This window comes from Rhincodon typus, unplaced genomic scaffold (genome assembly GCF_021869965.1).
Source record: "Rhincodon typus isolate 14 unplaced genomic scaffold, sRhiTyp1.1 hic_rhity00000845, whole genome shotgun sequence".
Classification (NCBI taxonomy): domain Eukaryota; kingdom Metazoa; phylum Chordata; class Chondrichthyes; order Orectolobiformes; family Rhincodontidae; genus Rhincodon; species Rhincodon typus.
Window position 1 is genome coordinate 1 of NW_025966483.1, and position 14,082 is coordinate 14,082.

The 14,082-nt window shown below is 37.5% G+C and overlaps 1 protein-coding gene across 1 annotated transcript in view; it reads left to right on the forward strand.

The window, feature by feature from the left end:
* Positions 1 to 82: 82 nt before the first annotated feature.
* Positions 83 to 14,082, forward strand: part of LOC109912156 (DENN domain-containing protein 1B-like) — a gene marked incomplete at both ends in the record, with an annotated part of 32,517 nt that continues 18,517 nt past the window's right edge. Inside the window, 2 exons of the mRNA XM_048592227.1 lie at positions 83 to 184; positions 6,498 to 6,623. Coding sequence (XP_048448184.1) covers positions 83 to 184; positions 6,498 to 6,623 — 228 coding nt within the window. The remainder of the gene's footprint in view (positions 185 to 6,497; positions 6,624 to 14,082) is intronic.

Below are 14,082 nucleotides of genomic sequence, written 5' to 3' on the forward strand. Positions count from 1 at the left end.
CTCAAGACCAAGTACCTTTTCCTAAAAAAAAACCATTCTATTTACAACCGTACTGAGGATTTTCTCTTTTTCCTTTCAACAGAAGGTGAAGAACAAAGCTGATGAAGATGTGATCATATTAAACGTCGATACAAACACACTGGAAACACCATTTGATGACCTTCACAACCTACCAAGTGAAGTGGTAAGTCAAAATGTGACAGAGTGCTTTTTCAAATTCATTAGCTCTTTGTCATGTTAAAATCTTTCCTTGTGTAATCACAGATTAGAAGATCTAAGGGGTTGGGGTGAGCCATACTTAGTCTTCTGTCTTGCATTCTGTGAAAATCAGGAACTGCAAATTGACTTGTATAAAAGCAGAATTATTTTCAAGATTTTGACCGTGGCTGGAGAAGTTTTGAATAGCGCAGCCTCTCGGAAATGAAGCTCATGATCAGAAAGATATCTGCATTCATTAGCTGTAGCTTTTTTTAAAATGTAAGTCTCTTCATCTTATACTTAATCATTAAATTACAAAGTATGCATTTCTGTCTGCCTAGTGGCATTTCTTTCCGAAGAACGAGTTGAGTTGTGAAGGCAGCAAGAAGAAGGGAGCCAATTATCAGCTCCTGTTTCCCTGCCACCTGCCAGTTCCTTTTCCTCTAATTAATGTTCAGATGGCACCGGTCAATATTATAAGAAATATTTTTACAGTTGGGGTCACAAAATTGATCCTTTGATCTTCACTATTCTGAAGCATTTGTTTCCGTGAATTATTAGTTTTCCAGTGCATTTTAATTTTTTGTCTTCTGGCAGGCATTTTCAATGGAAGCACATTATTTGTTTTAAAAATTACTGCTCTCCGTTGCTTATTTTTGTTTTGGAAGAAACTGACAGTTTCAACTTGCCATAAAAGTATACTCTAGTAGGAGGAGGTAGTTAAAATAAAGCTCTTGTATTTGCCAATGATGTTTGATAAATGAGGTGTTGGCTGCATCTCTCCTTTGATCTTGTATTGCTTTTCCTGATTACTAATGCTTCAAGGTGCTTAGTATTCCATGTTTTAATTTAAGCAAGCTACAAACAATATAGCACCAACCTTCTATGAATTATGACGTGCCCATTTCCAAGCATCCACCATGTTGTTTTCTCTGCAATTATCAAGTAACTTGGTAATCAACCAGGATCATTTGTGTCCAATGTTTTGATTACATTGGTTTCTCTTGTGCCTTCTCGTCTCTTTAATCCACCCCCACTGGCAGAAAAAGTAATTGTAAAAATATTATGAGTTGGACTCCTGTTGATTTGCGTAAAGCTGCTACAAGATATGTTTAGTTACATGTGAGTTCATGTCACAAGGCTTTTAGTCCATATGGAGTTTATTATTAGGTCAGTTTTTGTATTGGTTTCAGTTGTCATAAAGGTCAGTGGGTCACAGTTGTCCTGAATTACTGAAGTGTTTTCAAGTGGAGACTCTGATATGGTGTGTGCCGTCATTTTCATAATGATCTCTTGTCAGATGGTCGCACATAATATTTAAGAGTTATTGCCTATTAGAAATGTTCGTTTTGTTCATAGCGATGCTACTTGGAAAAACACTGTGGATTTCCAGATGGAAACATAATTCCTGTTTTTGGCCTCTGGCAACCTGTTTATTTGTGTTCCTGCTGAAACATTGCTGTGCCCCTGTAGATTTATAATGTACAAAGCAAATTTTGATTTGTTAATTTTTTTGTTGCATTAATAAACCTGAGTAACAAAGGACTTGCCCTGTTCTTAAAGTTAATATTACCACTTCAAGTGTACAGAATGAAACCATGAGAAAATGAATTTTATCAAAATTTCCTGTCAGTTGCAGGTTTTTCAGGCCTCCTTGCTTGTACCAATGTGCATTCCCTTGGTTGGTAGCTTGTAATAGCCACTTCAGCAACCTCTCTGCGGGGAGTGGGCTGTGGCCATGGCAACTTAAAGAAAAATAGTTTGCTTCCACTATAATTCATGACTATTCATTCTGATTACTTAATGAACTATTGGGGCATTGGAAGTGCAAACCCACTTATCCTTGCCACTGGGGCACTGGACGTTTTGGTGTTTTCTATTAAACAAAACTCTTCTGGCTTGACAATTTCCTCTGTAGTGATTGCTCAATAAGGTGATGATGCATAAGAAAAATTCACTTATTGACAATTTCACCAAATCTTTAAGAATGTTCTGACACCACAGTAAACTTTCCCCTTCAAAATTCATTGAAATTAATAGTGTGCACTGCCGTTACTTGGTGTCCTCTCTGAATTAGCTTCACAGAATTTAGTTGAGTCTTAATATTTTCTTTAAAGAGATGGAGAGCTGCATATGTTCTGAAGAGGCAGCACCTTTTCGGCCTTCATTCCAAGTTGTTGTTACCTATTCTGTAGTAACTCTCTTAAAATTTTTTAAAATCCTAGTATTTGCTGAGAATTCATTCTCAATTTAATGAAGTTAAGGTGCATCCAAGATTCCAAATGTCATACCCCTTCAGCAGCCCCACATCCTATGTCTCAAATGATCTGAAATAATTTGTGATAGGTCTATGCCATTGAGTAATAACAATAATGATTAAAACAGCGTGTAGTAAACTCAGCATGATTTTCTTTCATAACCCAAATCCAACACACATTGCATAAGGTGACAGTGCCTCTAGGAAAAAGAAGTAAAAGATATATCCAGAATATGCCATGTAAGTGAACCTGCCAATAAACTCAACTCATTTTCTCATGTTTATACATAACTAAATTATACAAATTGCATGTTTCCTGTATGGAAGATAACACAAACAGAAAAAGCACCCAACAGTCAAATAGTTACATAGAATCCGTACAGTGTGGAAACAGGCCCTTCAGCCCAACAAGTCCACACCAATCCTCAGAACATCCCACCCAGACCCATCCCCCCCCATAACCCATCTAATCTACATATCCCTGAGCACTACGGGCAATTTAGCATGGCCAATCCACCCAACCTGCGCATCTTTGGACTGTAGGAGGAAACCGGAGCACCCGAAGAAACCCACGCAGACACGGGGAGAATGTGCAAACTCCACACAGACAGTCGCCCAAGCGTGGAATTGAACCCGGGTCCCTGGCGCTATGAGGCAGCAGTGCTAACCACTGAGCCACCATGATGCCCATACAGCGGTGTGCTCTTGACTATACACAGTAATCAATTTGGACTGTAGTGAACAAGTGTTCCAACAGATTTATCCAATAAGATAATCATGAACTCAGGAAACAAATCCTGGAATTTCCTTTTCTTGATATTTTTATGAGCAACTTCATGTCTTGAATTTAAAAAATCCCACTTAAGAAGATCTCCCCCAAAATTCAGAGGAACATAGTAATTTTCTTTGATCAGAAAGTCTCTGCAGGGCTTTTTTTCTTGCTGGCCAATACTAATAAGGTAACATTTGCCAGATAATATTTTTGCAGTATTGAATCTAACTATTGATACGATTCCCATAGAGACCGATGATTATTAGGCAGAAATTAGAATTCTCATTTGCCAGCTGAAAAGATGATACAAGAGTTTACCATTCAAGATGTTTACTTTAACAGAGCGCTAAATGTCCAGTAGATGAAATACTATCTTTGTTGATATATAAAGTTATACTTCAGATCACAAAACAGAACATTCCCTTTTTTTGTTCCACATTGAAAACATACTTCCCAGATGCACTTTACATTGTTCTTTTAAGTATTGAATTCTCTTGTAACCATGCTAACATGATTTTTACCTCTAGAGGATGTACTTCCATTGTTCTGCTTTCTCTAGCTGGGCCTTTTTTATTTTAGAACTTTTAATTTCACAATGAGGCCTGTTTTCCTACTATAGTTATCTCTTCTAGCACAAGCTGGGCAAATCTTCCAGCCTTGTTTGAACACCCCATGAATTGGGTTTATTTCAATCTCACATTAGCTAATACCTACATTCTTGTGAAATTAAACCGCAGCATCTTTCTGTCTCTCGCTGTTTCCCCTCTCTGGTATCTTGGCAGATTAACTTTCTGTGAGTGTTTTTGGGGTAGCATATATGCTTGCCCTCTCAAGACCTATCTCCATGATAATATAAACCACAAGGGCCTTTTATCCAGGTAGAAATGCTGATTAGCTAACCTTGAAACCCCAAACTCCCTTTTATCTTGGAAGTAAATGGATAGTTTAAAGCACAGCTGTCTACAGTGCAGCTTTCTCACACGTTTCTAGGATTTGAAGATTCTTGATCTTTCCCTTATTAGCACACTAACTGCTGCCATTGTCTATAGGTCTAAACATCTACTTCCAAGTAAAACAATCTGGGTTTTCCTTGGTCTCTAATAATCAAATCACCCAAGCTTTGTGTCAGGTACCTTCAGAACATGACTTCTTTAAATTAAAGATGCAAAACAAAATCACCTTGTATATCTCTTAGTCGTAATACTGTAATTGTCATTTGATACCTCTGTCTGGAATGGCTTCCGAAAGCAGGTTTTACCAAAAGTACATCAGAGAAATCAGCAATCAAATCCAAAATGATTTTCATACTCCCAGATGCAAGACTCTTAGCCTGGACGACCACACCCCATGAGAAGGGAGGGGTTGAGAAGGAAGGTCCATCGTGGTAACCTCAACTGGTGTGGGAATTGAAACCACGTGGTTGGCATCACTCTGCATCATAAACCAGTAAATTTGGTTCAAATAACCAGAACTTGTCAAGGTTTTTCTTGATATTTTTATGAGCAGTTTGAAAATTACACTGTTGTGTTCAGAGGAACATCAATGAGGAAGGCAGTGTGCTCCTATTTCTGATAGTTATGAAGGTCCAGAGGGATCGGTTGTCTTGTCTGCCTTCCTACCTCATAGTGAAAGGAGACATAAACCAAAAAATATAAATCTCCTGGGAATGTTACCCCAAATGGAGGCTGCTGAATATCATGGTATAGTTTTCAACTGGGAAGTTCAAGCAGTGTACCATCTGGACAATTTGCCTTTGTTCTCTGCCCCTTGCCTGTTTTCGGTCAGACAAATTGTAACTTTGAAAAATAATGGAGTGGATGTGGAAAGATGGCTTTTAACATTATAAAGGAGATCAAATGTAATTTGAAGCAAAATTTTCAATGCCACATTGTCACTGATAAAATGGCCATTTTTATTGGTAGTAGTTCTGACCAAAGGAACATCTTTTTGCCATTGGGAAGTTCTGAGGCAGAATACACTATGTTTTCAAAGTTCCAATCTGGCTTTGGGGTGCAAGAATCTGGGAAGTTTCTTGTTTCTTTTAATAGAAGAAGCTTCATTTCATACAATGGGTATTTTATTGCACCCATGAAATAAGACCGAAGGATATTGATGTTTAATTGCTTGATGGCTTCCAGAATGAAGCTATCGTGGAGTGTCAATTAAAAGAGCATGGAGAATTCAGTGAATTTGTATGTTCTTTAACCTTTCTTGCCACAGCAATATAGATTATGTACTTCTCACCCTGTGCTGAAGTTAATTGAAAAAAACTTAATGAGCCTTGGTATATGCAGTCAGAGCACTAAATGAATTGGATTTCTAGACTTTTATCTGTTGCGATCAAGCCTTGATGTAAATTGAAAAGATCACAGCTATTGGGAAAAGACCTATATTGTAAAGTCCTTTCTGCATAGATTATGAACATCATAACTCAATGATTTTTCCATAAAAATATGGCTATAATTGGACCCTATGGGGGTCCATTTCTTTGATCAGATCACAGTAGCTGTGACTTTACACTGAAAAATGTCACTGCTGTAAAGGTTTATCACCTGTAGAGCTTGGTTTTCTCTGATGCCTTGTACTGTGCTGGTTATCTTTATTAAAAGAAGTATAATGAGTAATTAGACAGCAATCGTTATTTGAAGCAGAAAAGGAAATTGTGTTCAATGTTTTAACAACAATAGGTATGCCTTCTCATTACCCTTCTCTTGTGTTTGATACTGTTGTCATTTTGCTCTCAATACCATATATTTCATTTTTATTAGCATGCAATTTGTTTCTTAATTATATTGTTCTTGTGGAAATTTAGACATTTTTTAATTATGCAGCAGGTGTTCCTTGCAATTAACTGAATTCTATTTAATTTCTACTTTGCTGTCATCTGAATAATTTCGAGGCTTTTTGAAGAAAAGCTTCTATCTCTGGAGTTATGCATACAGCTAGAAATTTATGCTGAGCAGTACATCCAGCAATAAGAAATAGTATTTCATGAAAGGAAATTTTCACTGGATCTGGATATTTTCATGTTTGCCACTTTTTAGACATGGTGGCAAGTATGCAATTCTTACAAATTTATTTTTATTCATAAGTCTTGAGGAAACTGTTTCAATATTTTCTACATCCTTGTCAACCATATGCTGTTGTAGATAGTAACTGAGAAGCAGGTGTTCTGATAAGCATTAGAGCTTGCACACTGTTTGTTAAGATGACATTTAGAATTTGTTCTCGTAAAGAGATGTGGGTTTCATGTTTTATTCCTTTGTGTAGGTATCATCCTTGAAATACAAACTGAAGAAGCAGTCAACAGCTACTGGTGATGGGGTAGCGAGGGCTTTTCTTAAGGCGCAGGCTGCACTATTTGGCTCCTATAGGGACGCACTCCGATATAAACCTGTAAGTATTTCAAGAATGTCTATTTTTCTGTGACTCTAACACATCACACAGGTAAGTAATTTTCATATTGGTCCTCATGACTTTCTTATGTATTTTTTTCCTCCTACTGTTAACTCATGTTTGGAACTCAGCATAGATTTTATTGTTCTCACGTGTATCTGGTCTTCGATCTGCAGCTATGAAACAGAATGATCTACTCTCCTAGATTCTGCTGATTGTCATCTGCTGGCCTTTGTGACTGGCTAGAGATTTGTCTTGACCCATAGCTGACAAACCTTTCAATTTTTACAGTCATTAAGATGCTATTTTTTTTGCTTGAATCTTTCAGCGTGACCAGTCCAGTAACTGAACACAGCTGTTTTGACATGTTTACTTATCAGATAGACCCTGTGTTCAATACTTGACCCTATTCTACAATGGTGTAAGGTTAATCAAACTTCTGTACTGTTCTATAAAATTGCATTTGCAGTACAGACCTCTGACCCTCATCAAAATTGTTGGGTAAGTTTCGCAGACTTTGAAAGATGGTTATGGGATTATCTATTTCAGCATGATCTGATGCCAAAGAAAGTAGTTTCTTTAATGAGCTTGACAATCTGGTGAACAAGGTGGAGGCAGTATAAGTTCTTTTCATGAAGCTTTCAGGAAGGCACTTGATGCTGAGCCACAATGCGTTAATAGATCAAATGCCTGGCTATGGGGAAGATGGCAAAATATTATGCTGCAACAGTTTGTTACAAAGGACATTGGTGCCTTGTTTGGTTCCTCTGTGTTCAGTGTTTCAGTAAAGAACAAGGTTAAGATTTTAATCACGAATAGATGTAAGGCTTCACTGCATCTGAAAAATCACACTGCAATGTCAAATATACCCTCAGTCCTGAATTTCAGGAAATATATTAACTTCAGCTGTGGGACACAGAAATTATGTCTGAGCTTAACCTGACCAAGAAAGTTTGGATAACTATGTAGGTTCCAATAAATGGAGAGAAAACTTCATGCAACACATGGAGAAGTAAGAAAACAAGGAAAACAATATTTGTTCATTTTCAACAGTGTTAACTTGTACCAAAGCAAACTACAGCTGATAATCTGGGATTATGACCTCTACATTTCTGTTGATTAACTAAAAGAGAGAGGCCTGATAAAATAGCTTATGTAAAGAATTCCCACCTTATTGCCAACCATTTTGCACTGTTATTAAAAAGTAAATTAAAAAAGAATTTTGTGAATGTATAAGAATTCATATTTTTCACCTTCGAAGAGCATTGCAGTAGTCCATGAAGAATAATGTAGATTAGCTTGAAATTTGTTCTCAATGCACCATATTTCGTACTCTGATTTGGACTTTTGTGTCTAGATTCCTTTTTGATTGTTATCACATAATTTTTTTGATAATTAGTTGAAACTGTGTTTTTAAGCAGGTTGGCTTTAAATTTCCAGTTTCCGTTTCTAGCTCAGACATTTGTTGCCCTTAAGTATCTGAACCAGATGTTATAACCTTTATTGTTGAATACTGACAGGTTGTGCAGACATTGGAAGTATTACAACTAAACCTATTGGTGTTCTCATTTTCCATTTTAAAGCTTGTGTACTATCCCTATTCATCTCTTGTTGCTCCTTCATATCTGAGGTCCCTGATAGAATTTGTTCTCCCCCCAAACCAAGGAAGCAGTTGCTGTGATGACCTGTGGCTCCAACACCACCATGTTGACCATGCTCCAGGACTAGTCTGATCTGTGTAGCTCATCACCTATTCAGCGGATAAACCCTTTGCATTTTGGACAACTGATTTTGATGTATATATTTGTGATAATAATCATATCTACAGAATTGATTATGGAAGGTAGCCATCGTGTGGAAGGGGTATAGAGTAGTCTTTTTGGGGGGTATGGTGTGACCAGATGATGGGGTGGGAATAGGGGGGTAGAGATGCTGTCCTTAAATGCCAATGGTGGAGAAAATATCATTACAGATTATGTCTATTGAAGAGAAAGATAGTTGGAAGTATTTTAATATACTCTGCCAGTTAAAACCGGATGGAAGCAAATTAATATCAAGGAAGCTTTGGGTACTGTACCCTTACAACCCTGTAGCCATTTTACTACTATGATTTTCTTAAGGCAGTTGAGGCTACTTCTGAATTGGATAGGAGCTTTGTGAATACATCTAAATCAGAATCCTGTGATGTACATAGGGTCCTCCTGGCATTTTGATTGCCTTTGGGCCATCGGGCAGAGTATCCATAATTCTTATACTACTGAAGATCTCATGGGGTTGGAGTAATTTATGAGCCTGGATAAAGGATTAGCTTACTAACAGAAAGCAGAGAGTCGGGATAAATGTGTCTTTTTTTTTGATTGGCAAGGTGTAACTAGTGGGATACCACAGGGCTCGAACGTTTTGTAATCTATATTAATGACTTGGATGCAGGGATAGAAAGTACAACAGCCGAATTGGCAGAAGACGGTAAAATAGGTGGGAGAGTCAATTGCAAGAAGAAACAAGAAATTTATAATTGGATTTGGATAGCTTAGACAAACAGGTCACAAATTGGCAGATGAAATTTAACATGGATAAGTGTGAGATTATCCATGTTAGACAGAGGAATAGAAGGGTTACTTATCTAAATGGAGTGAAACTTCAGAGTGCTTTAGTGCAGAGGGATCTGGTCGTCCTTGTGCATGAATCGCACAAAACTAATAAGCAGATGCAGCAGATAAAAGGGAACACAAGTGGAATTTTGATGTTTATTGCTAAAAGAATAGAGTATAAAAAAAGGGAAGTGTCCCTGCAACAGTACAAGGCATTGGTGAGCCCACACTTAGGTATTGTGTATAATTTTGATCATCTTACTTGAGGAGGAATGTAGTTGCATTGGAGGCAATTCAGAGGAGGTTCACTACATTTGATTCCAGAGATTTGTTTTATGAATAGAGATTGAGCAGCTTAGGGCAATACTGTCTGGAGTTTGGAAGAATGAGAAGAGATCTATCTGAAGTATAAAAGATGCTAAAGGGGATTGACAAAACAAATGTAGAAAGGGATGTTTCCTCATGTGAGGCCATCCAGAATAAGAGGTCATAGGTTTAGGACAAAGGGTAGCAGATATAAACCAGAGATGAGAAATTACTTCTCTCAAAGGGTTGTGAATCTGTGGAATTTACTATCCCAGAGTATGATGGATGCTGGGACATTGAGGAACTTTAAGGAGGAACAAACAGATTTTTAATTAGTAATGGGTTGAAGGATTATGGACAGTGAAAGAAAATGGAATTGCGGCGAAGTTGAGATCAGTCATGATCAAATAGCAGAGGGACTGAATTGCCTACTCCTGCTCTTAATTCTTATTTACTCAGTCAGACCTGGCAGGCAAGGAGTGGAGACTTTTGCAGTGAAATGTAGAAGTTGTAATTGTGAGGGACACTTGGACCTTCCCTACCCTGTGCACGATTCCATCTCATGTTTCCTAAGTTACCTGCAAATGCACTTTCAATGACTTATCTGATTGCAGAGTCTGAAGTTGAGTTTCAGGCAGGCAGCACACTGTGATGTTAATCAAACTTCCACATTAAAATGGGCCATGCCTCTCCCTGCATTTTTCTGAGGGACAAAGCTGCATCCACTTCCACAAATGCCCTGAGAGTTTAAAAACAAAATTGACTAATGGCTTCAGGTTGATACTGTTGCTAAAAGGTGAGTGCCATATACCTTTATATTGTGCATCTCAAGTATGGGACCTTTGTAAAACAAGGTTGAAAGAATGCAAATTATTTAAAGTCTGCAGTTTTTAACCAAAAAATGGAATTGCAGTTGCCAGAATCACAGAATTGTCTTGTTTTATTATGCATTTCATATTTTTTAGTCAATGGATGAGATTAATGTCATCTCACATATTGAGCAAAGCACATAAAGTGCACAAAGCAAAAAGATAATTCTGTTACCTGCACTTCCAACTTCTACTTATAAAATATACTTTAGCCATATTTTATTTAGAGTGAAGATTGACAGTTCAAAACCTTGTTAACTAGTTCGAGAACAAAGTCCTTTTGCATTCATGGCTTTATTGAGAGTTAGGCTTTAAATTAACCTGGAGTACAATCTAGCTGTACAGTTCTGAGTACCACAGTATAGGAAGGAGGTGGATCCGTTGGAGAGAATGCAGAAGCAGTTTACAAGAATGATTCCAGGAATTAGGAACTTCGGTTTTGAAGATCGTTTGAAGACATTGGGACTGTTCTCCTTGCAGGCTAAGAGGAGATCTGATTGAGGTTTTCAAAATCATGAGCAGGCTGGATAAAGTAGGCAGGGCAAATGTGTTCCCACTTGTAAAAGGAACAGGAAGAAAAGGGCGTAGATTTAAAGTGATCTGCAAAAGCAGCAAGGGTGAAGTGATGTAAAGCTAGTAGTGTACTTGTGTAATTCCGTAGAGCCATGTATGCCATGAAGGTTCCCTGTTGACTTAGTGTGTAAAGTGCAGAGCTGGGACTTGTCTGGTATTAAAGGAGATCTGATAGAAATTATTGTTCTGACAGTCTCTGATTTTCCATGGGTTTCACACCTTGATTGTAAGCAGTTTTTGTTTTTGGGAGTTACAGTTTGGTCCAGGTTGATTGCTTTGAGAACAGACAGACGCTTGACTAGCCATGATGCATATCTGGCCTCAGTCTGCCCTGTACTCGCTTGATGGTACTCTTGCCTTTCCGAACATTCTTTTTTCACCCCATTATTGGTATCCCTGGCCTTAACCAACCTGGAGAAGACCCTCAGGATGTTCTTACCTAATCCCCCCTCCACTTTTCTCACCTTCAAGACCAATCTTAAATTCCATTTCTTTGTCCAAATAGCAGCCATTTTTGTGGCCTCTGAATGAGTTTGTTGGCATGAATTGCTGTGAACTTAATATTCTGAAATCACACTTACTGAGACATGATCGAAGCAGTTTAAAATGTTTATATTCTGCATCTCGTGAGCTTATCGGTTCATGCGGACATGAATCCAAATGATAAATGCACAGCATGCTGTATCAATGCATCGCACGACTTTATCTTATCCCCCCATCGTGTTTGTTCGACTAAAAATGCTGACAGTTTTAATGGTCATATAGTGATTTTGTTTGAGTATGGTTTTCAGCTTTCATTTCAACTCCAGGGAAGTGGGTTTGATTGCAAACCATTGTTATCCCAAATTTAGAAGTGGAGAAAAGTACTAACTGTGGTTTGCTTTTAATGATTTTTTTTTTAAATAACCTGATCTACAGTTCAGAGTTTGTACTGACAACATTTTAGAATTCCTCAATGGGGAAAGAAGTCATGATTAATAGCTGTTGGCAGCAGTTATTCCCAGTGCTATTAACTGCCAGTGCTCTGAAACACAGCCAAAGAATGTATCCATTTGTATCAGAATGTTACACCATGTAAAGTTTTCATCCTTTCAAAGATTAAAGGGGCATTGTCTGTGTTCATAAGACTGACACACTTCAAACTTGAATGTTTCCATTTTGAGGATCAGTCTCTGCTCTCTTTGATATAGCTGTCTCAATTTTATATTGAGAAAGGAATATGATTTTTTTTTTTGAAAAATACCATATTATCAAAGCTTTCTATTTTGGACTATTTTAATCTACTTATTGCAATAAGCATTTTGTTGAGAATTATTTTATATCTACAGCTTTATTTTTAATGTCCGCCAGAAAAAGATTCCATTAATCATAAAAACCAAAAGAACTGCGGATGCTGTAAATCAGGAACAAAAACAGAAATTGCTGGGAAAGCTCAGCAGGTCTGGCAGCATCTATGAAGAAAAATCCGGGTTTACATTTAGGGTCCAGAGACCCTTCCTCAGAACGGTTCAGAGGAAACCCAAAAGCCAAAACGATAACTCTGATTTTCTTCACAGATGCTGCCAGACCTGCTGAGCTTTCCAGCAACTTCTGTTTTTGATTCTGTTAACCATGATGGTTTACAGATCATTCATAATAATTAGTTTATACTGCATTGTTGAAATAAAGTATAAGGTTAAGTTGATGTTAAGCTAGTTTGACATCAAAATAGTTCCATATCAGAAGTGCCTTATTGATGTAATAACTTCATACCACAATGTGAGCTTAGCAGCAGCAATAGAGCAATAACTCATTGGTAGTCTACTGCGTCAATCATCTCATCACTATTAACACTGCAAATTCAGGACTTCCTTGGTCTCTATCAGCTTCTTATTCTGTCTACCCATGTGCAGGATCATTTAAGGCATTCTAGCTGCTTCCATTTTTGAAACAACTCTGTTTGATAATGCCCCTCTGAAGTGATTTGGGATGTTTTACTGCCTTAGGGGAGCTATACAAATGTAAGTGTGTTGGAATGTTCCCAAAGCATCAAAATCATCTTCCTCAGATCTTCTACATTTTATTATAATAGATGTTTAAAATTCCATTAGCTTTCCATTTTGTTTTGAAAAAAGAAATGCACCTTGTTCTCCTTATCCATTCTTTGTATCTTGGAAGTCCTAACATTCATTTAATGATGGAGTTCATATTCACAGTTCACATTCACATGAAACATAGTGCAATCATATCACAGTCAGCACCAGCCCATGTCATCTGGGCATCAAAAAGTGATTGCTCATACCTCTGTAGTATTACTCGTGAGAGGTTCTCTATGGCTTAGTACATTCCCGACACCCTGCTTTAATTAAATAATTTTCAGGGTTTTTGTTTAAAGCTATTACGTTTATATGCTTAGCGAAAGAGTTTGAATTTAACCCTTTTTGTGTGGAAAAACGAAAGCCACTCAGTCATTCAATAATTGAATTAGTTTATCAATGAATTTTTAACTGAATATAGTGGATCAGCAGTCGTCAGGGACCTAAATAAATGATGGAGAGGGGAGGAGGAGTTGCTATTGTCATCCATACACGAATCATCCAATTGATACATCCAAGTTTACATGTGACATAAAGCTAGATGAAAATGTATGCTATGAGGAAGAAACAAAGTAGCTTCAAGAAGATTTGGACAGACTCGCTGAATGGACAAATACAAGGCAGGCAGGTATATTTAATGTGGAAAGATTAGGTTTTTCACTTTGGTAAGAGGAACAGATCCACAGAGTGTTTTTTTTTTAATGGTCAGAGTTCAGGAACTAAAGATGGATGAAGAGACCTGGTTCTCCTCGGCAATAAGTCACTGAAGGTTAATATGCAGATGCAGCAAGGAATTAGGAAGGCTAATGTTATGTTAGCCTTTATCATAAGAGTATTTATGTACAGCAATAACAAAGTCTTCGCTCAATATCAAAGAACATTGGTTGGACTGCACCTTGAATTGTGTATAGTGTTGGTTCCTTTACCTCAGAAAGAATATTATTGCCATAGAGTGCCTGTAATGTATGTTCAGACATATAAGTCACCAGACTTGTTCCCAGGATGCCTTATTGCTGTAATAACTTGATAACACAATGCTACTAAA